Source organism: Ruditapes philippinarum, unplaced genomic scaffold (genome assembly GCF_026571515.1).
Source record: "Ruditapes philippinarum isolate M1 unplaced genomic scaffold, ASM2657151v2 ctg679_1_1_1_1, whole genome shotgun sequence".
Lineage (NCBI taxonomy): Eukaryota > Metazoa > Mollusca > Bivalvia > Venerida > Veneridae > Ruditapes > Ruditapes philippinarum.
The window spans coordinates 245,264-270,016 of NW_026857639.1; the positions used below are offsets into that span (position 1 = coordinate 245,264).

The 24,753-nt window shown below is 30.8% G+C and overlaps 1 protein-coding gene across 1 annotated transcript in view; it reads left to right on the forward strand.

Moving 5' to 3' along the window:
• The window catches only part of LOC132750448 (uncharacterized), an 87,554-nt gene that overhangs the window by 61,139 nt on the left and 1,662 nt on the right, over positions 1 to 24,753 (forward strand). Inside the window, exons 90-124 of the mRNA XM_060740437.1 lie at positions 293 to 441; positions 799 to 932; positions 1,102 to 1,374; positions 1,645 to 1,841; positions 2,799 to 2,940; positions 3,189 to 3,292; positions 4,062 to 4,262; positions 4,734 to 4,908; positions 5,088 to 5,359; positions 5,687 to 5,836; positions 6,883 to 7,039; positions 7,381 to 7,526; positions 7,964 to 8,269; positions 8,723 to 8,870; positions 9,300 to 9,502; positions 9,769 to 9,955; positions 10,671 to 10,841; positions 11,438 to 11,857; positions 12,638 to 12,788; positions 13,098 to 13,240; positions 13,487 to 13,578; positions 14,422 to 14,575; positions 14,767 to 14,884; positions 15,818 to 16,028; positions 16,311 to 16,493; positions 16,839 to 17,040; positions 17,420 to 17,729; positions 18,069 to 18,099; positions 18,400 to 18,447; positions 18,699 to 18,749; positions 20,860 to 20,943; positions 22,423 to 22,653; positions 23,565 to 23,669; positions 23,830 to 23,919; positions 24,642 to 24,741. Coding sequence (XP_060596420.1) covers positions 293 to 441; positions 799 to 932; positions 1,102 to 1,374; positions 1,645 to 1,841; positions 2,799 to 2,940; positions 3,189 to 3,292; positions 4,062 to 4,262; positions 4,734 to 4,908; positions 5,088 to 5,359; positions 5,687 to 5,836; positions 6,883 to 7,039; positions 7,381 to 7,526; positions 7,964 to 8,269; positions 8,723 to 8,870; positions 9,300 to 9,502; positions 9,769 to 9,955; positions 10,671 to 10,841; positions 11,438 to 11,857; positions 12,638 to 12,788; positions 13,098 to 13,240; positions 13,487 to 13,578; positions 14,422 to 14,575; positions 14,767 to 14,884; positions 15,818 to 16,028; positions 16,311 to 16,493; positions 16,839 to 17,040; positions 17,420 to 17,729; positions 18,069 to 18,099; positions 18,400 to 18,447; positions 18,699 to 18,749; positions 20,860 to 20,943; positions 22,423 to 22,653; positions 23,565 to 23,669; positions 23,830 to 23,919; positions 24,642 to 24,741 — 5,839 coding nt within the window. The remainder of the gene's footprint in view (positions 1 to 292; positions 442 to 798; positions 933 to 1,101; positions 1,375 to 1,644; positions 1,842 to 2,798; positions 2,941 to 3,188; positions 3,293 to 4,061; positions 4,263 to 4,733; positions 4,909 to 5,087; positions 5,360 to 5,686; positions 5,837 to 6,882; positions 7,040 to 7,380; positions 7,527 to 7,963; positions 8,270 to 8,722; positions 8,871 to 9,299; positions 9,503 to 9,768; positions 9,956 to 10,670; positions 10,842 to 11,437; positions 11,858 to 12,637; positions 12,789 to 13,097; positions 13,241 to 13,486; positions 13,579 to 14,421; positions 14,576 to 14,766; positions 14,885 to 15,817; positions 16,029 to 16,310; positions 16,494 to 16,838; positions 17,041 to 17,419; positions 17,730 to 18,068; positions 18,100 to 18,399; positions 18,448 to 18,698; positions 18,750 to 20,859; positions 20,944 to 22,422; positions 22,654 to 23,564; positions 23,670 to 23,829; positions 23,920 to 24,641; positions 24,742 to 24,753) is intronic.

Below are 24,753 nucleotides of genomic sequence, written 5' to 3' on the forward strand. Positions count from 1 at the left end.
TGTAGGATAGTCCAAAAAATGTGAAAGTGGAAAAAGTCATTAAAATAAAACAATTGAAAGTATATTAAAATAATTATTCATGATGCATTGCAAAGTTTAAAATACGTAAAATTTTACCATGACCTGCTTTCTTTTAGCTTATTATATAATACATATAATTATATACTCGTCTTTCATGCATGCTAATTTTACCAATCTCTCATTTATTGAAAACATGTTTCAATTATTTCAATTTTAGAATTTGCGAATTAATATCTACAAATATTGTTATTTTTGGGGTTTTATTCTACAGGTTTTTGCGACAGTCAAAGCTACAAATTTTGCCGGACTGACGACAACCTCTCATTCAAATGGAATATACATGTCGTATTTGAGTCAAGGCTTAGACCCTTTGACACATGTCGGAATTTATGATTCCAACCAATTGTTTGTTGGTGACGTGTAAGTTTTCTAAAGTTGTTTACAACTATTTATTTCTGTTCTGAAGCCAAAATAAACATTTTCCAGGAAAAATAATTTACTCACCGCGCCGAAAGTCCAACTTTAATGTGTGCGTGTACTGCACATCATTGTTCAACCTTATTATACGACTTTAGCTGCTGAAAGGGACGCGAGACATTAGCATTTTCAATCATCCTTTACCAACAACTGTATAAGGTCAGGCACTACTCACGTTGAAATTTAAAATGCATTCAGGAACCAAACTTGGTGCAAAAAAAGCATCTCTGGCAGTATTTTTAAAACCTTTGTAACTATTTAGAATATTAAAATCTATCTGATATATTATTTTGTTTACAGAGATTTTCAATCGGAAACAAAATCAATCGAGGCAAGATGGGACGTTTCGGGAGACCCTTGTCCTGTTGAGAAATATGAATGGTCTATTGAAGAAACAGATGGAACTGTTCTCCAAAACTTCATTGACATGTATAGTAAGTGTTATATTTTAGTGTGGTGTATTATCATTTGCCTGTAGATTAACAGTTGATTATCTATTTTCTTTTCTTGTATTGTAGTGTCACACTGTCAATAATAATGAATAGATTAAATATCAGAGAAGGTTTTGAGAAGAAGCAATATTAAAAGTAATATCCATTTCAGCTAGTGAATTTGGAAAAGCGGACCAACTTGAGCTAAAGGAAGGTAGAAGATACTACAGCCTTCTAAAGGTCAGGAACGTACTTGGATATGTTTATACTTTACGGTCTGATGGAGTTACAATCAATTCAAACCCTATGCTACCTGGGTTTGTTTATGATGGCGATATCACAGGTCATGATCTAAAGGTTTTGTCATCACGAACTATGGTCAGCGCAAATTGGGAAGGATTCGGCGAATTGCATCAGCCTGGAAGCATAAGTGAAATACTAACAGGTAAGCATTGAAGTAAACACAACCATAATAATCTGATATCAAATATTGCTTGCACTTTAACTGTGCATAACACATTTGATATACTTGATATCAAAATTAAAATAAAGATTTAGAAGAAACTAATCAGAGAACTAATCCTAGAATTAATTCCTTTTTAGAATTACATAATAAAGAAATTTCACTGAATCTAATTCATCTTACAAAAGATAATTAAGATATCATTTTACATACGGAATTGAAAGCTTAATATATTTATAATATCTTTTAAAGGCAACAAGGGTGTCGATGAAGAAACCAAAGCTGATCCGAATCAGGAAGTAGCATATTACGAGGTCGCTCTGGGAACAGACAGACGATTCGAAAAAACAAGAGATAATGTTGTTCCATTTCTGAACGTAGGCCTAAATACCTCGGTCACATTCAAGGACTTAGATCTCGAACCAGGTTTTGCTGTTTATTTTTTCACGGTTCGGCAAAGCATATTTGCGTGCAAATCGTTTTGCGTCGGCCAACATATTTTACCAATTCAAATTGATTTTCTAACTCGTTAGTTTTAAACGGATGGGGATTTGTTAAAACGGGTAAAAAATGAAATAAAATTTTGTGGAAAATTACAATATCCAATTTTTCCATCGTTTAAATATTTTTAACTTCTCCTTTTGATATTTGTGGTTTAGAATTTTCAATATCAAAATTTTGTGAAATTTAAATATGTTATACGGTAACAATTAAGTGAGGTGATAATTTGGAAAAGAAATGGTTTGTTGTCCTAACTTGTGTGACATCAACCCTTTAATTGCTTCTTTCCAAGTTATTTTAAATTATGGGGAAGTATACAAATTTAGAATTATGGCCTTTTACATTATTATAGAAAATAAGTCTAACTAATTAATTTCGATAAAACTTTGTGTATTATAAAGAGGATTTTTTTAATTATTTTTATTTAAACTGACTGGTCCAAAAAATTTCCTCATTGACGGCTTGACTTTGTCAGACCCCGAAGAATGGAATATCAGGGGGTTTTCTCCCAATGTTGTTATATGACTTTTGAAATCCAAATTTATTTGTGTTATTTGCTGTGTTATTACTTTGTCATCAATGAATGATCTCAAGTTGACAAATCCTTGGATGATTGCCAAAAAAGATTAAATGGTTCAAAGTATGTAAGTACTTAAAAGTTAATTTCATTACTATTGTACTTTCTTCTAATGATTTGTTTTTTTTTAAATATTTGCTTATGTGATTTTGGAAGATAGTGTTTTTAAAACTGCCCTGTTCTTAGAGCTTATTTTTATCAAAACTAAGACGTAATTTAAATAACTTTGCAATTGTACAAAATATGTAGATGAAATTGCTTTTTTCATCTTATCAAACTCGTACATCATATCAAATCTCATTCAATGGAAATTTCTGATTTTTTTCAGGCGGACGGAGGGAAAGCAACTCCAGGCGAAATAAACGAGACATTCAATGTTTACCAAGTTACATCAGTTGGTGTCAGTACATTTGTTAGAATAGATGGGCTTGATCTTGTCCAGAACTCAACGTACTTTTTGTGGATTATGGGTTTGTTAACTTTTACACGAATGTGGTGTCTAAAGTATACTTTATAAGGGTTTCATTAAATATTTCTTCTGCCAGCTACGATATCCTGGGTTTCTTATTCTAAAATCCGTGTCAATGTTTGTGTCCTGTTTTTACAAATTTTAAATTGAAATTGCAAATTTATCTAATTTTTATCATATGTATGTGCTTCATTTCCCAAGTTATCGCCAATAATGATGTGTGTTTTTCCCCGAATCCAATGTTTATAGGTGTTGACAAAGCTGGCGAATGTAACATGACTTACCATAGATTCACAGTTGATGTAACACAACCCCTGTCTGGAATGATTACAGCTGGCCCGTACTTTAACATGGTATATTTTTAAAAGTGTTGTTTACAATACATAATATCATTTAGAAAATTAAGACATTTGTATGTAAATGGGTAGTGAAAATATTTATTTTTTTAATTGTTATGGTCTTACAAATGCAATTTATGTACATTTAATTACTTATGCCTGTAATCAACTGCTTTTAATACTACATAAGAACGTTTTCCGATGTTTTTAAAGATATACATAGGTACGTTGTTCTACAATCTGTCTTAAGTTCAGATCTACCTATTTCTGTTATGTAGATCTGATTACGACCATATATGTTTTGTCTTCTTTAAAATTCGGATTTCCCGAGAAAGCTATTTTAGCCATGCAATAAAACCGGTTTTTACATGGGCATTTAAAAAGTATCAAAATACCGTTATCCGTGGAAGTTAAATAAATTGTTGATTTTTGTTAGAAAAAAAATGTTTTTGAAGTAATTTTAACCAATTAACTTGAAATAATAGAGTCAATTTTTAAATTGGCTAGATTGTTTTGCCAGTTTGCCTGTCGGGTTTATGGACAACGGCAATATTGTTCTCGAAATCGTGACATTTTCCTACTCAGTATTGGTTTTCCAAGGCTTAAAATTAGAAACCGCATCGCTTTATGTGAAATATCACCAGAAATAACTTCGTTATAGTCACTGTTTGATCTAATAGCGGAGCTGTTATTAATTTTTAAGTACTAATTTTAAATCAGATTGGCTTGTCCTACATTATAGTTTTTTTTTTCCAAAAAGATATTTTCTGGTGTTTTCATTTAGATGTTGGCTTACACCACAAAAACAACTGAAATTCATGTAAAATGGGACGGATTTGAAGACTACGAGTCCGGCATTGATGTATTTAATCTCACTCTCTGGGAGAGCGGAACATGTTCAGAAGACGGGAATAAAAAGTTGATCTCAAAAGTTGAGATCTTAGGAAATTATACGGATTATTCATTTACCAATCTCAGCATTATAGTATGTTTATCCTAAAAAATTAAAGTAATATAGTTATGAAATGATAACTGATTTATTCTATTACGGTAATGAAAAATATGTAACTATTCAAAACACAATTAGTCTTGAAATATGTATTCAAAACACAATAAGTCTAAACATATTTCATTTAAAATGTGCATGTAGAAAACTTTCTTAATAATAAAGAAAATAATTGGAGCGTCTGTTGCGACTGCTTTTGGTAGTCCTCTTATCTAACAAAATATATTCTTACATATTATCCAAATTCAATTTAAGCTTTTAATATATATTTAAAGAATCATTGCTTGAAATCGCATATATAGAAAAATATAACATTCTATGAATATGCTATAAAGGGGGTGTCGGTAGGCTATTGCAATATTAGATTTTATCTTTTTATGATTGTACAGTCCAATTATCAACATTTCTAATTTTTAAACAATTAATTGGAATTGATATTTGAATTTGCAGCCTTCTAATGTGTACAGTGTACGAATAGAAGCCTACAATCGAGCAAAATTGAAAACAATGGCAGAAACATCTCGTATTGTTTTTGATGATTCAATACCAGCAGCAGGATTTGTCAGTGAAGGTTCAGTCTTCACGGACGACATTGTGTGGTGGGGTTTCTTAGATCATATTGACGGTAAGGTTTTCAAGTAAAGCTGGTATTTTAATACTCATTTAAGAAGATGTATAAATATTTGCCAACTTACCAATTGTAAGTGTAAAAATTATAATTATAAATTTTGAAATCTTTGTATGTTTCAACATATGATATTAAAAGAAGATCAGAAAATAGAAAACAAATCATTATTTTTACAGGTACGTTTTTACACAGCCCTGTTATTCTCGATGATATTTGCCCTTTAAGACATATTTCAATGACTGATGATAATTGGAAACCAATGGAAATTAAACGATTGAATGATCCAGATGCAATCAACTGGAATATAGAGCATCGATTAGAAAATATTCATCTTAATTCATATGATAATGAGGTCAGCATCAAGATATATAGAGATTCGAAGGAAGATCGGATTTATTCTGCGGCCTACATGCGGTACTCCGATATGAAAAATGGCGGAAGCTATCAGGCGAGTTAATGTGTTGATGTCATTTTTATCATACTAACACTTAATCACGCTAATTAAATAAACATGCCAAATTTTCGATCAATACATAACACGTATGTCACACTAAATAACAAACAATACAGTTCATGACCGTCAAACTGATCTTGGTCTGCACTGGTCGGAGAGCGACCAGTTGCCACCAGCGAGCATTTACATTTCAATAGAAAAGTACCTTAAGATTAATCATTGAAGTATTTCATTGCTGCACAATAAGTTTAAATTTGTCTTAAAGTTTTAAATATAGCATAAAAATGGTACTATATGAATGGAAAGGACTAAACATTTCAGATCTCTATTCGGGCTGCAGATGGGAATGGAATAGCGGTAACTGGTGTCACATTTTGGGACGGAGAGAAAGGGGATCTTCATATATTCAATCATCAAGCTAGAATTTGGCATGATATTGGCTTGTGTAGTTGTTGTCTTGAAACTAACATAGTAAGTTAGGTCATAAATTTTATCATTGTATTATAATGAAAACAGTGTTGCTAATAAAGATTTTAATACCTACTTTAAAGTACCATGTTTATAGATAATTTACAATAAATAAACAAAAAAAACATAATTTTTGTTCAAGGCATCTAGAAAAGACTCATTCATTAGGAATATATGTTTATATTCGATCTAGGCGGTTTAATTACTTTATTATTAGAAATAAATACCACACCGGTTTCCCAGAAACTTACTTTCACAGAAAACTGTTTTCTGCTATTTACAAACATGTTGTCACTTGATCATTTGTAAGTCAATATTCAAATTCAAAAATCATAGTTTTCTATTTCAAATTTCGGTATGCATACGCAATTCATACTAGTCTTATTAAGACTAGTCAATGTTGTTTTATAGACATTTGGCTTTCAAAGCACTTATTTAAAAAAAAATAATATTTGAAATGAGCGTTGGTCCATTGCTTCTAACATCGAAATGATTAATGCTATGACTATTACAAGTGAAGATTAAGATCACGGTTAGGAATACATGTCAATTTTAGCATTAGTTACAGTAATGGATATCATTTAACTTAAGCATTAAAATACAGTAAGGGATATCAATCAACTTTTTCATCAACTTACAGTAAGTATAGCATATCAGTCAACTTTAGCAGTGCATGTCATTCAACTTGACTTTTGCACGAAATAACAGTTGGGCATACCAGTCAACTTATAATAATCATTAAATTACAGTAGGTGATATCATTCAATTTAAGCTTTAAATTACAGTAAGGAATATCATTATTCGTTAGCATTGACTTAAAGTAAAACAGACCATTCAAGTTTAGCACAAAATCATATTTAGGCATACTATTAAAGATTTGCAAAGCACTACTTTTCCTTGAAAATCAATGAAAAAAGATACTCTTGTTAGTTTTAAAATGCGGTGCACATTACCTTAAAGCATTTTTTGCAATACTAATCAGTCTTATTTTGATATAGTGAAATGTTTACCATTTTTGTGATACGTGATGTTTATTTATTATTTTGCAGACAGAATGTCTTTGCAATTGTACCGAATACCTACATGATTTGGAAAAGAATAATGGTACGATAAATGAAAACGAAACAGTATTTAATTCGACGAAATACGATTTTGAAGGATTCGAAACTGTTTCTCAACATTCTTGTGGGCTTCAGATATATGCAGGTTACTTTGCTTTTTATATGCGTTAAATTGATATTTGATAGATTTTATCAAAAAAAATTACAACATAAGATTTTCGAATATTAATATTTCAAATTTCATTAGGAAAATCTTATTTGTTTACAATACATGTTTCAATACATTTTTCCCACCAAGTATCTATTTTTGTACTACAAATGTTTAGATGAAAATAAACCTAACAAACATAAGTATTAACAGACATAAGTATTGTATGTATGTAAAGAGAAAAAATAGCTTATATTTGCAGGGAATGTATTCATGGATTGTTGTTTTAAACCATAAATATTATAAAACATTACTTCTATACCTTGTCATCCTACCAGGTGCCGATCCATATACGGTGACGTGGTGTAGGTTTTTCAATAACACAGGTGAACGCATGTCTGTTACAACTGAATTGAACTTTGATCCGTCTGTCGATTTTCATCGATACAAAATAGATTTTCTTGAAATGAAAGACGATCTTTTGGTATTATAATTATAATTCTTTCTTTTTTATTCAAAAATTCAATGCTTCCATCTTATTTATCATCTTTTGTCTATCAATATCACTTTTGTAATTTCATATTAATCTTTTGTGCTTATAAACTCCAATTATAAATCAAATCACATATTTATCTAGTTTTTCTTATACGTTAGCAAAGGAATGTAAAATAAAAGAAACATAACTAGAAAAAAGAACAGTTATCACACGTTAAGTAAAAAAGCTTATTTCACAAGTCTTTGCACGTAATATCTTAACATTTGACTCCAAACATTCGTTTAATGGCATTTTCCTTACATTCATTTTCTTGTTTTTGATTTTTTTTCCCTTGTTTATGATTATTCATAGAAATAGTTTGTGCCTATCAATACTAGCTTCAAGTAATAAATGCAAATTAAAAAATGTTTCATATTTAATTTCAGATAACAACATGTATGAATGTGTTTATTGATGGTGACCAGGTATCGGAATTATGTGGTATCCCACATCTAAGCATTCGGACCAATCTTATTCTTCACGTTTGGAATAAAGATAATATGGTTCCTGTATTAGATGTCTTTAACCTCTGGCAAACAAGAGCAGCTTTCAGAGATCTGATAATGCCACCGGAAGTGAACGCTTTATGTCGCTATGGTGATCCTTTTCAAGGCGGAACAAATGCCATAGTCCAATACGAAGCTGGTGTAGGAACTTTACCGGGTTCTGTCGATATAGTTCCCTTTCAGAAGGTTTTATGAATTATTACAAACCTCTGAATTTAAAAGCATAATAAGTTTCAAGCAAATATATCTTCAAATTGTGTGACTAAAATATATTTTTGGAATATATTATTATGATATCAAACTTCCAGGTCATCATCTATTTTATATACAGATCTGCATGTGCATTTGTCTTATTTGTTAGTGTTCTATACAGAAAAACAAAAAACCAGTTAGTACCTTATATTCTTTTAAATTATATTTAATAAATACAGGACAATACATTTATTTAAAATTTAAATATGACATGACCACAATTGTTTTAAAAGTTATAGAAATTTCACGTATACATGTAAATTCATTTAAACAGTTTGAAAAAAAGCCATTTGCAATGAAATATTTTAACTAGTCCTGGCTCCAAATGAGTTGATATATGAAGATTTGTTCTGTGAAATTTCAATTGGTTCGGGATCTCTTTGTCAGGTGTACAAGCCATGCATACCGTGCACAGATGATTGCTCTAGATTTGTATGTGACACTAATTGCAAATTTGATGGCTATACATTGACCCATTTTACTATCAAAGACACCGCCTTCAATGCTTCATACGATGGACAGTTTTACATTTCAGGTAAACTTATTTTGAACATTGTACATAATTGATAGCTTATGTGACTGATATTTTTGTTTTTACGTCAGTTTTTTTCCATTTTGCATGATATTTAGATATGATTTGAAGAAATGTCCGGTTCATTAGTTATGTCTTCATGCATAAATTCAAAGACAGCAGCTAGTTTGTTTTAGATCTTTTTGTGTATTACTATGTAAACATAAAATCAGTTTATACACAATTTTTTTCTAAACGTCTATTTAAATGTGTATAAGTTTAATGTTTTAATCCTGGTATTTTAGTTAACCCCAAAAGTGATAGCGCTTAAATAATCAAAATGTGGTTCGTACCTTTTATTCAAAAGATCGTCTTGCAAAACAGATATAGTTACAGTAAAAGCTACTATTTTAACACCATCTTATTTTATATGTTTTATATCTCATATTTTAGTGAAGGCTGTTCTGGGATCCGGTAATGAAATTGTTTCGTCATCAAATGGATTCTATATTGACCTTACTCCACCTGAATTCGACGAGGAAGTAATGATGTATATAGATGTTCGGCAAGGAGAGTTTACGCCATCTGACTTTCAAGGATCAAACAATACAATAAAAGCAATCTGGTTGTGCAATGACGACAAAAATGAAATAAAGGTATTATGACAATGAAGAGTCAGTGTTTTGAGTTAAATAGAACTTATCATAATATCAATCTATAAGGTGTGTTTACAAAAGAATTATACACATGTTTTACAGTTTACATTAATTTTTTTGTGCTTTTTTGTTGTGTTCAATGTTCGTGTTTGTGTACAATTTGTTAAGCAGCAGACAAATTGTTCTTTTTTTTTTTCGATAAATCAAGAACATGTATATGAGTTTAAATTTCCTTCTTAACTTGCAAAATCATTTTTTATGACTAGGAATATGAGTGGGCTATCGGGTCAAACATCGGTTTTCAGGACCTTCAGCCGTTTACATCAACGGGAATATATTCAACCGGAATCAACGATACGCTTGAAGGTCTGTTAGAACACAACACAACTTACTACGTCAGTATCAAATGTACAAATATGGCAGGATTAACAACCTCATGGAATGATAGTAAAGGTATATCCATTATGTTTATACAGAATATATTTATTTTATCTTGATTGTGTTGGTAGCTATAAGTTTATAGACGTATTTTCAGTCCGTTCCTAAAACCATTCAGTACTGAGAAATGAGTGTGAAGATTCTTGATCAATGAAACAACGGCCTTTCCCTGATTGGGTTTAAACTTACGAAGCTACTGATTGTCAGATTACTAGTCCACGTGTTAAACTGAAGGCTATGCCGCCATTTCCATTTAAATATAACATTATGATGACACTTGTGTTGCAAATGAAAAAAGTGCATTGCTATTGTGCAATCTATGCACTGAACCATTGAACAAAATGCTCAGAATGAAATCATTTTGCAAAGTCAATAGAAGAGGGGTAAGTAATATTGTCAATTGCTCAAAAAATAGATAAATACAGAATCCCTAAAGAAAGCCCAACACGGCAAAATTGAAAATGTTGCAGGCTCGGTTTGATTGAGCCTGTTCATGGACGGTACTGGAAAGTGCAAGTTACCGTCCACGCCCCCTTGCACCGGCTTAAGCAGAATTCAACATTCAAGACAAGTTTGTTGATAACTACGGCATAACAATCATCTGATACACAATCGTTCCGATATAGGGAATTTTGAAAAAAACAAGATGTATAAGGTTAGGCTTTGAAATCATTTGAACAATAATTTCATTTAAACACACGTTATTCTAATCCAATACCTTTAATTACAGGTATAACAGTGCTTCTTGTTCCTCCCGATGCTGACATCGTTGATGCCGAAGCATTTGATGCTGAAAAGTTTGATGAACAGGTTTACCCTCCTACAGCAGTAAAATCTGAAGATCCAACTACCTGTGGGGAATCATGGACAGTCAGTACTGATCCAAATATAAGACGATATGGTAAACATTTTACGCTCGTATTTGGAAAGCATATGATTAATTTCCGAAAAGACTAATGTGAATTAATTATACTGTCAACGATTATTTTGACGACTAAAAATACTACACTTGATTGCTATGAATGTGAAAATTATTATGGAAATAGTGTTTAATATATTTAAATTAATGGAAAAATGGGCTCATGCCCCCGATTTAGATGTTATGTACGTGTCGAGAAAAAAACAATTTCATTAAAGAAAATTATCCTCTGATCACGCTCAAAATTCATTTTTTAGTTCTACCCATTATTTTGCTTTCTTTTACTTGAGGACCGTCTGTGGATGTTTTTAAATTCATTTTTTTGTGTTTAAATTTTAATTTTGCTTAAGCTGGTGCTTGGGGCGTGGACGATAACTTTCACTTTACAGTACCGCCCACGAGCAGGCTCAATCAAACCGAGTATGCAATAGTTTCATTGTTGTTGTTTTTGGCGTTCGTTCTTCAAGGATTCCGTTTTTCTCTATTTTATCGAATGATAACGATAGCAATTGTAATGCAGGGCGCATTTTGAAGCATTTAATTTCTTAATATTAAAATGTTTATTTTGAATATTGCAGACTTTTGTGTCGGAAGCTCCCTTGAAAACATAGATGATGTAGTACCGTGTGTTTGGGTTGGATACAACACATCGGGGATTGTTGAAATCAAACATGGTTATATTTATATTGATAACACACCATATCATAAGCTGTCTGAGCTCCGTGCTCTTAGCGAAGGCAATTACAATTTTGACACGGCTAATGAAGACGACAACACATTTCAAATGGAGAGCGGTAGAACTTTGTTTCTTTTTATGCGGTTATGTAACAAAGCTGAATTATGCACTGATAAATTTGTGAACTCTCTTCTTATAACGAATGAGAAAGCAGTTTTGTTCAGAAGTGAAACTGGAAAGAGGAACACTTTTCAGTTAAAAGATAAACAGACTGACAGAAGGAAAAGAAGTGTGACCGCACTCAGTATAGAAATGCCTAATGGTAAGTTATATCATCATATTAATATGTTTTATTTGCAAAAGCGCTTTAATATTTACAAGTTATATGTTCCTAAATCGCATGATTACTTTTGAAGGAAATGAAAATCTTACAAAGATTAATAGAGGCAATTTAAATGGAAACATATGTTAATGATAATATCAAAATATAGTCAGAATTAATTTGAAAATCGATATAAAGTGCAATTCATTGTGAGCATTGGGTAAAAAGCGATTAAAATGCTTTGTAATTGAATATCTTTTGGCACAATGAAATGATTATTCTGAAAACGGAGTGAAATGAGCAAATGATCGTATCTTATAATTTCAAAACAAGTTATTGTTGTAGGCCATTATCAAATGGTGTAAAATCTCGAAAGTATATTTTAAGTCCCGTCTTGTCAGAAAATCTCAATAGAGTCATTCTTCAATTTTGTAACTCACATGTAAATAATGCGCGCGCAAAATTAAATATTTGTTTGCCTTTAAAAAAATTTTGTTATGTGTATTTTTGTTTTCATGGTTTTAATATACATGTATAAGGCAAAATGAAAGGTTTCATAGAACTTATTTAAGCCTTGTATGATCATAGAGTTAGCTGCGCTTGAATTTGGATAGAAATTCAAATACAACTGAAGATTATTGAACAACGAAATTTGCGAAAATTCTTCGAAAAACTATTTTCAGGCTCCATAATTGCTTTTTATGAATACAATACGATATATGACGTACAGTTCTTAAAACGTGATACTAATTTTATATCATCTTTTGAATTCAATTCAAGGAACGGTAGAGGGTCAAAGTATTGTTTACAATGAGCTCGCTGAAGAGAACATGACAGCACGCTATGATTCTGTAGCATCAACTTTATTCAAACCTTATATTGTGAATCCTGAAACAACGTTTAACATGACGGAAAGATTGCTGTACCGGCGGTAACTTATTGTTATATTGATAAATTTACATTAATTAAGATAATTTCAAATTAGTATTTGATGTTGGGTTATCAGAATTGATTACATTAGGAAGTAATACTAGTTTCTATTCAGAATTGTTTTCAAGGGATAATGGATTTATTTCTCTAAATGATTTGGACAAATTAATTATAGACCGATTCTTCTTTCTGTGAACATCCGAAGACTATTGTTCAAAAGAAAATTAACAACTCAGCGTAATATAATTGTTTTGAATCAATGAAGTTGTTATAATGCCAGTCGACTTACATTTTCAATAAATCGTTTCAGACTATATTCATTTAATTTCGCTTTCACGTTGAGTCCTGTAGGACAGGCGCCCCTTCCTGGACCATTAAAACTAAACTATCCAATCACAAATGGTTCTAGCAGTGAAAATGGCACAATGACTATGGTGATACACTGGAATCCAGGTAACATTTCATGTAAAAATTTGAACTCTAAAAGCCCATCGTCTATCATCTCTTTTTATAATCTTTCTTATCAATTTTTTTTCTGTATACATCACTTCTATGGTTTCGGAATATCAATTAAGCATATATTTAGTTTTATGCCTTTAACCAAACATTTCATCATTTATTATATATGTACCTCAATGGACATACAACAAAAACATTGCTTTGATGATGTTAAACATTCTTTTTTGTTTTTTACTGCAGACAAGCAACAATGGCAGACAACAAATAGAACATGCGATTGGGAAAATATTACATTCAATCAAGAATACATTGACGGCGCAACATTCATTTTGGTAATTATATAAAAGTTTATGACCATTATTTAGTAATTCTTTGTTATTATATTTGATGGGTGCCGTTTGACAAAGTTAAAAATTTTACAAATTGTCAAACGAAGTAAATGAAAAAATAAACAGTTCTGAAATACTTGTGTCCTTTAAAAAAATTAATTTCGCAAAGTGCTAACATGCCTTGCTTATGATTTGTCTTTAAAATAGTTGTTCACATGTTCTATTGCCTAGTTTAAACAGTTGTTTATTTGAAAAGTCAAAACTGCAAGACGAGGTTTGTATTGCAAATGACCGTTATTTAACGGCATTATGCTTTATCAAATTTGAATACAGTACCAAAGATACCGTTGATCAACATGACAAGAAATTCATACAGCAACCACGTATATGTCACATAAACGCATTGATTGTTCAACGGAAATCATCAATAGCAGTTTTAATGAATCTCGTAAATATCCTAAGCTTTTTTCAGTCGACCGTCTTTATCCCATACGTAGGTATACATCTTGCCTAACAGCATGTTAATCATGGATTCATAAAGCATTCATTTTTTCGATTCTAATTATCACTAATGACAGAATATTTTATATTTTAATAATTGTTATATTTTAGTCCGGCTATATAAGAGAGCAATTGTTCCTAGAAATTTAATTATTTACGCAAATAATAACATTTGCATATCTGTAAGGAAAATTGATGAAATAAAAATATGTGCTGTATATCATTTTACCATATTAATGTTTCAAAATCTAAGCGTTAAACTAAGTAAGTATACTAAATTTGTGTTTCGTTTATTTTAATTTCAATGTAGACACGACATTAAAGTAAATTATTTTGTCATTTTAGATATGCGATACTCGCCTATCAGCAGAGTCAATAAAGGCAAACCAAACTTATTTTAGCAAGGAGACACAATTTGCCTTAGCAACTGTTGCAATAAACCTCATCAACAGTGCACCGGTTTTCGTAGAAACAATTATCCGAATGGACGAAAACTCTGGTAACAATATTTTGTTTCAATACATCTATGCTTAAAGTATGTGCTTTAAACAATTTATGATTTCTAGAAACATGAATCAAATTCCGGATAAAAGTTCTATTTTGTAGGTCTAAGAATGTGCATAGTTTTAATAGTAATACAACTTTCAAATTCTATTGATTACTCATTTTCTTTGGGTTTTTTTCCTTCAGAGGACACACAGTTTCAACTCATTGCAACTGACATGGAGAATGACCGGTTTATCTACAAACTTAAAGAAAAAGAAGTAAACTCATTGGTTGGAAGCATTACCTTGAGTAATGATGGAATGTAAGAAAAGTGATAAAAGTAACTAGAAAATGTTCATGTTAAAACGTACATGTCTCTTGTATTTACAATGTCGTGCCATGCTATTATATTTAGTTATGAAGATTACATCCTACTTATTCTAAGCTTTATCATATGGTTACAGGCTATTTGATTTCTAGTTTATTAGTATATCTCATGACGAAACTACAAGCAAATCTTCAATCATTTGTTACTTCATTATTTTAAGTTTTTCCTTCAGTGTAAAAACATATCTTATTATTCAGAGCCTATATACATGTTATAGTTTACAATATACATGTACATAAAGCATTTCAAATATGCTTACAGAATTAGTTTTCTCATAAAATCCTCCTCCTTATGGCATGTTTGTTTTGTTTGCAAACTTGGCAAAGAAAATATTTATTATTTTCGATTATAATTAGCTTTATCACATAAACCGCGGCGCAGGAGTGTAATTTTAATTTAAATTTAATAAAAATTATAGTACACTAGTGTAAAAACACTTATAGACGTGATGTCATTACCGTTATATTTTAACATAGCGTTAAAGTTCGTTAATATTAACGTTATACTATTGGCGTGCCAATGAAAAATGACTTTTTTATCAGTTTATCACTCTTATTTTATATATGTGATAAATGGAATACCGGTATATCAGTGTAGATTCAATGCTTAATTTATTGAACTCTTTGAATAAAAGAATATTATGCTCGCAAGAGGCTCGCATAATATGATTTTATTCAACTCGTTCAAAAAATTTAGTTTTAAATCTACACTCCTGTAATATCTCCTATAAAAGATTTTTCAGGGGTTAAAATCTAATATCAAATATGAACCAAAATATATCTGACCGGGACTGCAATTTTTTACCTTGGATGTTTTGGTCTCATCTCTCACTTGCTTTTAAACTGTCTTTTTTCTCTAACATTACAGTTTATCAATATCGCTTTGCGAAAACTGCTTTGGCAATTATACAGTAAAATTCACCATTGAAGACATACCTGAATGGGAAGAAATACCACCAGCACGAGAACATTATTCATTAAACATTGAAGTTGTTTCGGTAAACGACCCGCCAAATATAATGGTTCTCTCTCCAAATGGAACCGATATTTTACCGTTTGATCCTACTGAACGTATATTGGTAAGTATAAACAGTTTCAAAAGGGTCATCACGACAAGATTACAAATTTATTTTTGCAATTATTTACATCTGATTTTAAAGAGTCATGACTCGTATATATTTATGCTATAAAAACTTTTCAATCAAATTTATAACATCTTTACTAGTTAAGTCGGAAGGTTCATTACGTATAAATGCTTATCCATATCATACTCATAAGCATCAAAATAAGAAATGTATTTTAGGAAGTCACGCCTCAATGGATTATTTCCATGTTTAAAAGTCTTTTATATTTCTCGTAAGATATTCCGTGAACAAATCGGAGAAACAATTTCCGGAAAAGTTGCCGTTGTGATAGCTTATGATATCGACGGACCTCAACATCTTCAAATGATATCAAATACAAGCAACGCATCTGGTACCTTTATCCTACAAGATCTTGAATACACTGATATAATAAACTACGTTTCATGTAGCCATGGCAAGGTAAGTACAAAACCGTCTGATTCCTAAAGATACATAAAAATTATCAATGTTAAAGGGCAATTATAAATCGAAGATTGATTAATGTAAGGTAAACCTGATTTTTTTCGTATTGTATTCAAAACACATATTTCGCCAGAAAATGATAATATGTCTAAATACATTTGTCATCATTATATATGAGTTTTTGTTTCTTTAGTTTCAATCATTCGAATGTTTCCTTTTTGTCGTTGCTGTTATTGTTTCTGTTGTTTTTGTTATTCTTTACCTTGTTGCTGCCATCAAATCACTTGATTGATATATTTGATAAACGTTAACTGGAATATGTTCATATTTTTTATATTTCAGTGTGTTAGTCCCAGTGCCATTTTAAACCCTACAAATGTAGAATGGAAAGGTGTATACATCAATTATACGCAAGACAATACCTCTTTTATTGGTATAGACACAATAAAAATTGTTGCAATGGATGAGTCTGGGACGTATTCTGATGTTGTGTCTTTAACACTTGTAGTTATGGAAAATAATTGTCAACATGGCCATTGCAAAAGTAAGTAACTTGTTTTAATGCAGATGTCACTGTCAATTTTTTATGTCCACAAAAAGACGGCTATGTTATCTTTTAGATATATTCTTATAACACTGGTAGTAAATAATAAACTTATTTCATGCTGTATTTTTCTTAAATGCTAGCCTGCACTGATTGAGAACTCATATAAAGCTATTACAGAAACTGTGTAAATGCAAAACGAAATGGTCTGAAGTCGACCTTGCTGGTCTGGTTTATTTTATTTGAAGATCAATTATATTATTGTAACGGTGCGTAGATCTACTGTCATATTTATTCCGAATTGCCAATGGTTAACGTCAATATGCTAATTTACGATCATTTGTTCAAACATATAATTTAAAAGCATTTCTTGAAACAGGTTTAAATGAAAGACAATATTCTTGTGACGATACGAGAAGAACGGAAGGATTCGACAAATACTATACATGTGAATGTCCAACCTCTTGGGAAGGTCGTTATTGTGAACATGACGTTGACGAGTGCTCACGAGGTTTCTGTGAAGCTTGGAAAGTTTGTGATAATAAAATAGGAAGTTATGACTGCTACTGTAAAGCAACGGACATAATCTGCAAACTGTCTCTGGAGGTTTGGGAATTCGCTGTTATTGTTACCGCAATTGGTTTTGTACTTCTGGTCGTAGTTGGCATCTTAATTTACCGGAAATTGAAGTAAGATTCTGAACAATTACATTGGTCTATCTGTAATCTTATTTATGTGTACGACTTAAAATGATATTCACAATTTAGTCACATACTTCTTTTATCTATCTAACTGTTCAGCAGTGATCTGGATTTGTACCATACACAAAATAACAGTATATTTATTGCACTGTTTGCTTTTACTTTCACACTTGTTGATGCTGCTTTTATCGTTTTGTTGTTTTTTTTCTTTTCATTCCAGTTGCAAAAATAATCCCATTATCATGATTGACGTTATTCAAATATGTATTTGTATTTATTTTTTCTTTAAGAATTTAATATAATCAAAAAGTTTTGTTATTAATCTAGGTCTAACATAGAAGCTGTGGACAAGGAAAAGGTTTGTACAGACTCCTATTCACAAATTTACAAAAGATTCCTTTACGAAATATAATTGTGATTATTACATTGTAATGGTTTCAATAGAACTGGTATTGATATAACAAAAAGCTACAAGAAAGATTACAAAGAATAAAGTAATACAAATTTAATGCATTACCACTATCAAATATATAAAAGTTCTAACACATTTGCGTTTTGAATTTTAGTTGTTTTTGTTATTTGTTTTGTTTTATGAATTACTATTAATGCTACATTCTTAACGGTAACAAATGAAATTTCAAAACTAATATAATTGCAGATTCCAGAGTCAAATACATTTGCAGAATATATATTCGGAAAAGAAGGGGTAATATTTAAAATAACTTTCAAATATTTTTATTTCTTATATAATTCACATACCTTATGATTTGCAGTATTACTCCTGTCATTTTATTTAACTTTTTTATTCTTAGACTAGTCTAGGTAAACTAAGTAGAAATGTGTGAAATTGGGTTGAAACTATTTTTGTAATATTAAACTATTTTCAGATAATCTGAATATAGCTCATATTATTCTTTCTTATAATAGCATCGGTTCATGAATTGTTTTATTTTGCAGATCCTAGGTCCGTCACTTCGGCGTTTTGCAAAAGTTTCACCGATGGCATTGGTAAATATTATCCGACATAGTTTATTCTATAATATCATTTATCTGCTAAGCAAATTGATCAAACATTAAATCTAATTCTAAAAAGGTATCAGTGATGTACATAAATTAAATTTAGAATTACAAATGCATGACATTGTTTTTTAAGAAATGTTGTGAAATGGATAAAATACTCAAGCTTACAAACTAAAATTTGGTAGGCCCAGAGGGCACTGGACTGTTTATTTAAAAAACAAGAAAGAAAGGCATATAAAGCTTATATAAGTAAAAAACATGACATAAAGTTGGACAGCAATTGAAAATGCCCAGAGGGCACTGGACTGTTTATTTAAAAAACAAGAAAGAAAGGCATATAAAGCTTATATAAGTAAAAAACATGACATAAAGTTGGACAGCAATTCGTCCTGTACATATAAAAGTAACATGTAGTAAAACAAACAATATTAAAACTAGGCAAGGAGTTGTGGTGGGGTGGTGGCGGTACAGTGAAAAAAAATTTCAGATAAAAATTTTGCGTGCGACACCTAGTGGTGAAAATTTTTCTATGATCCGAAAGATTAGAATTTACACCGAAAAGTGTTTAAACACCAGAAATGCCTTAAATGTGCTAAGATGTAAAATAAGATGTAACTGTAAAAACATAAAATCACTTTATACTGTTCCACTATATAAAGTATAATTTTATGTTTGCACCTGGCAAGACTCAGCAGTTTATTTATGTCAAGATAAAGTAGAACAAATACCAATTTGGATGAAAATGTCCAGGCCCAGAGGGCACTGGACTGTTTATTTAAAAAACAAGAAAGAAAGGCATATAAAGCTTATATAAGTAAAAAACATGACATAAAGTTGGACAGCAATTCGTCCACCACTGGTCCAACCAAGGAGACTTGACAGGCGCAAATTTAGACGACAAAGAAATTTAAATTGTATAGATGCCTACCACTTTCCCAAACCACCAAAAGAAAACAAATATATGTTACAGCAAGTTCTAGAGAAAGTAATAACAATTCTACATGAGTATGATCAAGCAAATCATAGTAGAGAACACTAATGTGGAACAATTTGGAATTCCTATCAGGTTACATATATGTAGTCATAATGTGTAACTAATATATATATATAAGTAACATGAGAAAGAAAAATATTTACAGTTATAACAAAGCTATTTACAACATAATGGGTATTAACAATTGTATTATTTTTAAGGGTAAAACTTGTCACATGAGCAAGTGCTTGAAAGTAAAAAACTAACAATATAGAAGTTAACAGGGGTAGACCCTGCCGCTAGCAGGTCTACTATTAAAACACTTTCGACTAGATATATTATTATTAGGCTTATTAAAACGATGTTAGACAAAAATATGTGATTTTATTTACTGGAATAGTAGTGAGACAAATTGTCAGACTAGAATTATGTTGACTAGTTATGATAGTAAAAATTTACAATACATAAATATAAAAAGCAATAAAAGTAAATACAAAAGTACAGATAGATATGTTTTGAAAATTTATGTGACAAATCAATATCATAAATACTCAATGTTGTTGTAAGATATTTATGTGCCAAAGCAATGTCATGAGTAATGAATGGCCCCGTTGGCTATTTTTGTGACAAAGCATTGTCATTAGTTTAACTAGAGAACGCCGCTCATGAAATAGACATTGACGTCGTATGGCATTCATATAACAAATAAATGTCATAAATACTCAATGACGCCGTAGGATGTTTATGTGACAAAGCAATGTCGTGAATTCTACACGACCCAGTGCGATATTTATGTGATAAAGCAATGTCATGAAAACTCAATGACCCCGTTCGGTATTTATGTGACAAAGCAATCCCCTGAATTTAAGTGTGACAAGACAATGCCATGAATACGAAATGACGCCGTTTGATATTGGTGTGACAAAAGCAATATTATCAACACTTCATGAAGCCTTCGGGTAGTCATGTGACAAAATAATGTCATCAACACTTCATTTTTCCATTGGATATTTATATGACAAAGCAATGCGATATGGTAGCGCTAAATAGCCACATGCAACATACTCAAACCTTCATTACCCATTTTCTTAACCGCGCACTGTTACACTGAATTATTCATTATAGGGTGAAGATGGTGCGGATCATTTTCCCAATGCTCCTCCAATGTCAGCATTTATTTCACATACCTTACATGCTGATGTACACAGAGTAAGTTGTAATTTATTCTTATTGAAACCAAATCTAATTAAAATATGTTTATAGTAATTGTATGATGGTTAGTCTAAGAATTGGTATATTTTTATCTGATATATGCGTTTATTTTATCTCTTAATGTATGTCAATACATGGTTATCTTATATTAAAAAAATGGGGAAACGTTAAAAAAATAAAACAATATATTAAAGATAACCTCTATAATAATGTTTAAGATACATGAAACGGGCGAAAGTTGTTAAATGGTGAAATTGCATGTAATAATCGAAAGTTAATTTATTGAGTAGATAGTAGTGACAGATGAGATTAAATACAACAACAACAACAACAACAATTTATTTCAGCATTAAGTAATATACATTTACTTTTAGCCTACAATAATATAATAATGTGTAGTGATAGGTCATATAAAGATTACAGTAAGTGTTATTATTTAAACAAAGGAGCTTTTAATAAGTAACACGAAATTGTTGGTTCATTTTAAATAGCTGATTACTACTGTTCTAATTCTGTTCTCCGTTTGTTAGCAAAATATAGATATTTTGATAAATTGATAATTTCTTTCTTGTTTTGAGACATCATTGACTTATCAATTTTTTGCAATGTTGGCCATGTAAAATAATAATAAGGCTTCAAAAATTTGTGTCTTTAATCTATATATATCGGGCAAGTAAGTAGAAAATGGTACTCATTTTCAATAAAATTTGCAAGTTCTTTCTAATCTTGGAATATTATAGTATCTTCCCCTCTCATTTTCAAGATTGTGTGATGATAGACGAAATCTACTAAGAGCAATTTTGAAACGTCTTTCTAAACTGTAATAATCAAGATAAGGTTCGATCGAAAATGAATATTTTGTCCTACAATATGTTAAAAGTCTTTGAGAGTTATTTATTTCTGAAAACCAGGTTTGATGATATTGGTCTAATATTCTTTGTTTTATAAATTCAAAAACAGGAATATGTTGATATTTATGTAAATCGTTCCATATATCTGAAAGACCCAGTTTGTTTAATATTGTTTTAATTTGATATGCCCAGTTTTGGTCATAATAAGTTATATTGTTATCTGCATCGAGTTTTAGCATATTATACATTTGTTTTATTAGTTTGTTGTCTTTTTTTTTTTTTTTTTTTTGAATTTTTAACCAATTCCTAATCATGTTTATTTGTCTTACAATTTTCATTGGTTCTCTACCAAGTTCTCTATAAACTAAATAAATGTCGTAAATGTGTATGATTGACAAAAGTTGTTACATGGTGGTGATACATATTGCTTTTGGAAGTTGGTAAATGAAGTGGATATATCTGTCTGTATAAAGTAATTAAAATCTATCTATTTTGTATAAATTGTTAAATTAAGAGTCACATTCATTTTTGTGATAATGAGACCTGTTGTGAATGACACAAACACTTTTCATATATCTTGACATTGCATAATCTTGATAAGTAAGTGTTTGTATTCTTTTCTCAGGAAAACGATGACGACACTGACACTGAAGATGATTCGACAAAGGACACATATGTGACAGATGCAGACTTGTGTATCCAAGAAACTATTTCACTACCGATATCAGTGGACAATTTCGATATTCCTGGAATGTCAAAACCGCCTGCGTCTGCGGAAGACTTGGATATTGAAAGAACATCATCACCATCGATATCGGCAGAAGACGTAATAAATCGACCGCCTACACCAACAAATGTAAATTCTATTTGTTGTTATTTTATTAATGAGTTCAAAGTAAAAAACTCTCAAACAATACATCATCAGTTTAAATCAATATTTTCTTTTGCGGAAAAACTAAAAATTTGAAAATTATAAAAAAGTATCCGCTTTCTTATGACACAAGACGGATCATATACATGTCACAGATAGAACTTATTGGATGTAAAAGATATATATATGAGATACAAGTTGTATATTAGAGGAAATTCAAAATATTGCGTAGATGCATGCGACTTTAAAAAGTTGATAAACTGTTGAGCAGAGTTGGTATCTGTTGAGCAATATATATGAAAAGGACAAAAATTTATACTAACTAGTACATAGTATATATTTTACCTTTGGTCCCGCTGTACTTATTTTTTCCGACAAATTGTTATATTTATGAATCCTTTTTAATTGTATATTTACTTTAAAGAATGCCCTTTATGAAGTTTTTATTAATTCGGGTGTAAATTAGTATTTGCCAATTGGATATACCTTGATATAAAGGTTTTATTGTCAAGTCCGATTGTGAAAAACGTTTGTCTAGCATTTACCTTTGACTGTCCTTGTCTAGCATTGTTCTTCCGATGTGCTTACATTAGACGTTTGTACTACAAAAACAAATTAGTTTAACCACTTCGTTTTATCATTAAAATTAACTTAAAGTGGTATTTTAGGACACAAACATTTGAAAGTATACGAAATCTTTTCAATGTACCTTCGTTTTTTTGTTGTTGTTTTTTTATATATTTTCTTTCATTGCGCTCATTGAACGGGGTAGCCATGGACACATATATTCAAACATTGAGTTAGGTAATTTTATTCAACAATACTCACTTATACAAATTATCAATGTTCTACTAAAATTTATATAATTCTATTTGCAATTAATGCTCTATATTTAGACTGCATTAAAACAACAAAGTGACACAGATTTCGTACACCCTGCACCGAAATTCAACATTGTGGAACTTGCAGCAGAATTGAAGCGCAAGAGGGAGGAAATGGAGGTAACAACACATGAATGTTTGGAACTTTAACGCTATGTTTAAACTGTTATTAAACTTTTATTATAATTTATTATAAATATTAGTAATGAAATAATAATTAAAAATGATGATTATATAATTACTACCATTATGATAATGATGATTTATTTTAATGATTTAGGAGATTCCAGACATAGTTGACCATCCTCCGCCGGAGTTAAACCAAACACATGCAATTACAAAATTCCGAAGGCGTAAAGGAGAACCAAAGGTAGACTTTTAAATGCACTGATTGATAGACATAATTAAAGTCGTTCTTTGTGGTAAAATATCATGAATAAAAAATAATACAAAATACGTCTCATTTCAATTTTTGAACAGCCTGTTTACATTCCTCCTACCAACCAACCAGCCTGCCTGCCTACTTACATGCCTGTCTGTTTGGCTGACTGGGTGGTTGATCGGTTGGCTGGGTTGGTGCCTGCCTGCCTGCCTGCCTGTCTGCCTGATAACGTATATATCTTTTTATTTCGAGAACACTCTACGTTTTGTAACGCTAGTCTCATAATGTTACAAGCCTTATGGTATACATGTAATAAAAAAAATTAATTTATCATTGAACGGTTTTGTTTAAAGTATGTTTAAATCACTTGAGGCCCGAATTAGTTCTTAACTTATTAAGCCTCAAAGTGAATATCTATTCCTGTTACATAAATGTTATTTTGTTTTAAGAAGTACTCTTAAAAAATTAAACAACTAAAATACACATTTTGAATCCGAGCTTAGATTAAAACATTTATCATTTTCATGTTAAATGATTTAGCCCTTGCAAGGGGTAGTGGATGGTAGTTTGCATTTACCACTACTGTTCATGTACAGGCTCAGTCAAACTAAGCCTGCCACATTTTCAATTGTTGCCGTTTTTGCGTTCTTTAAAGTTTCCATTTATGACCATTTTACTCTGATTCATTCATTATTGTTTCCTTTTCACAGTCGATGCTAAGCGTTGCTGACACACAGCAACTTGATCAGCTAAAACAACTTGAGCATACGAATCCACAACAGGAAGCTAATGATGACACACGCTTTCTATGTATTTAACAAG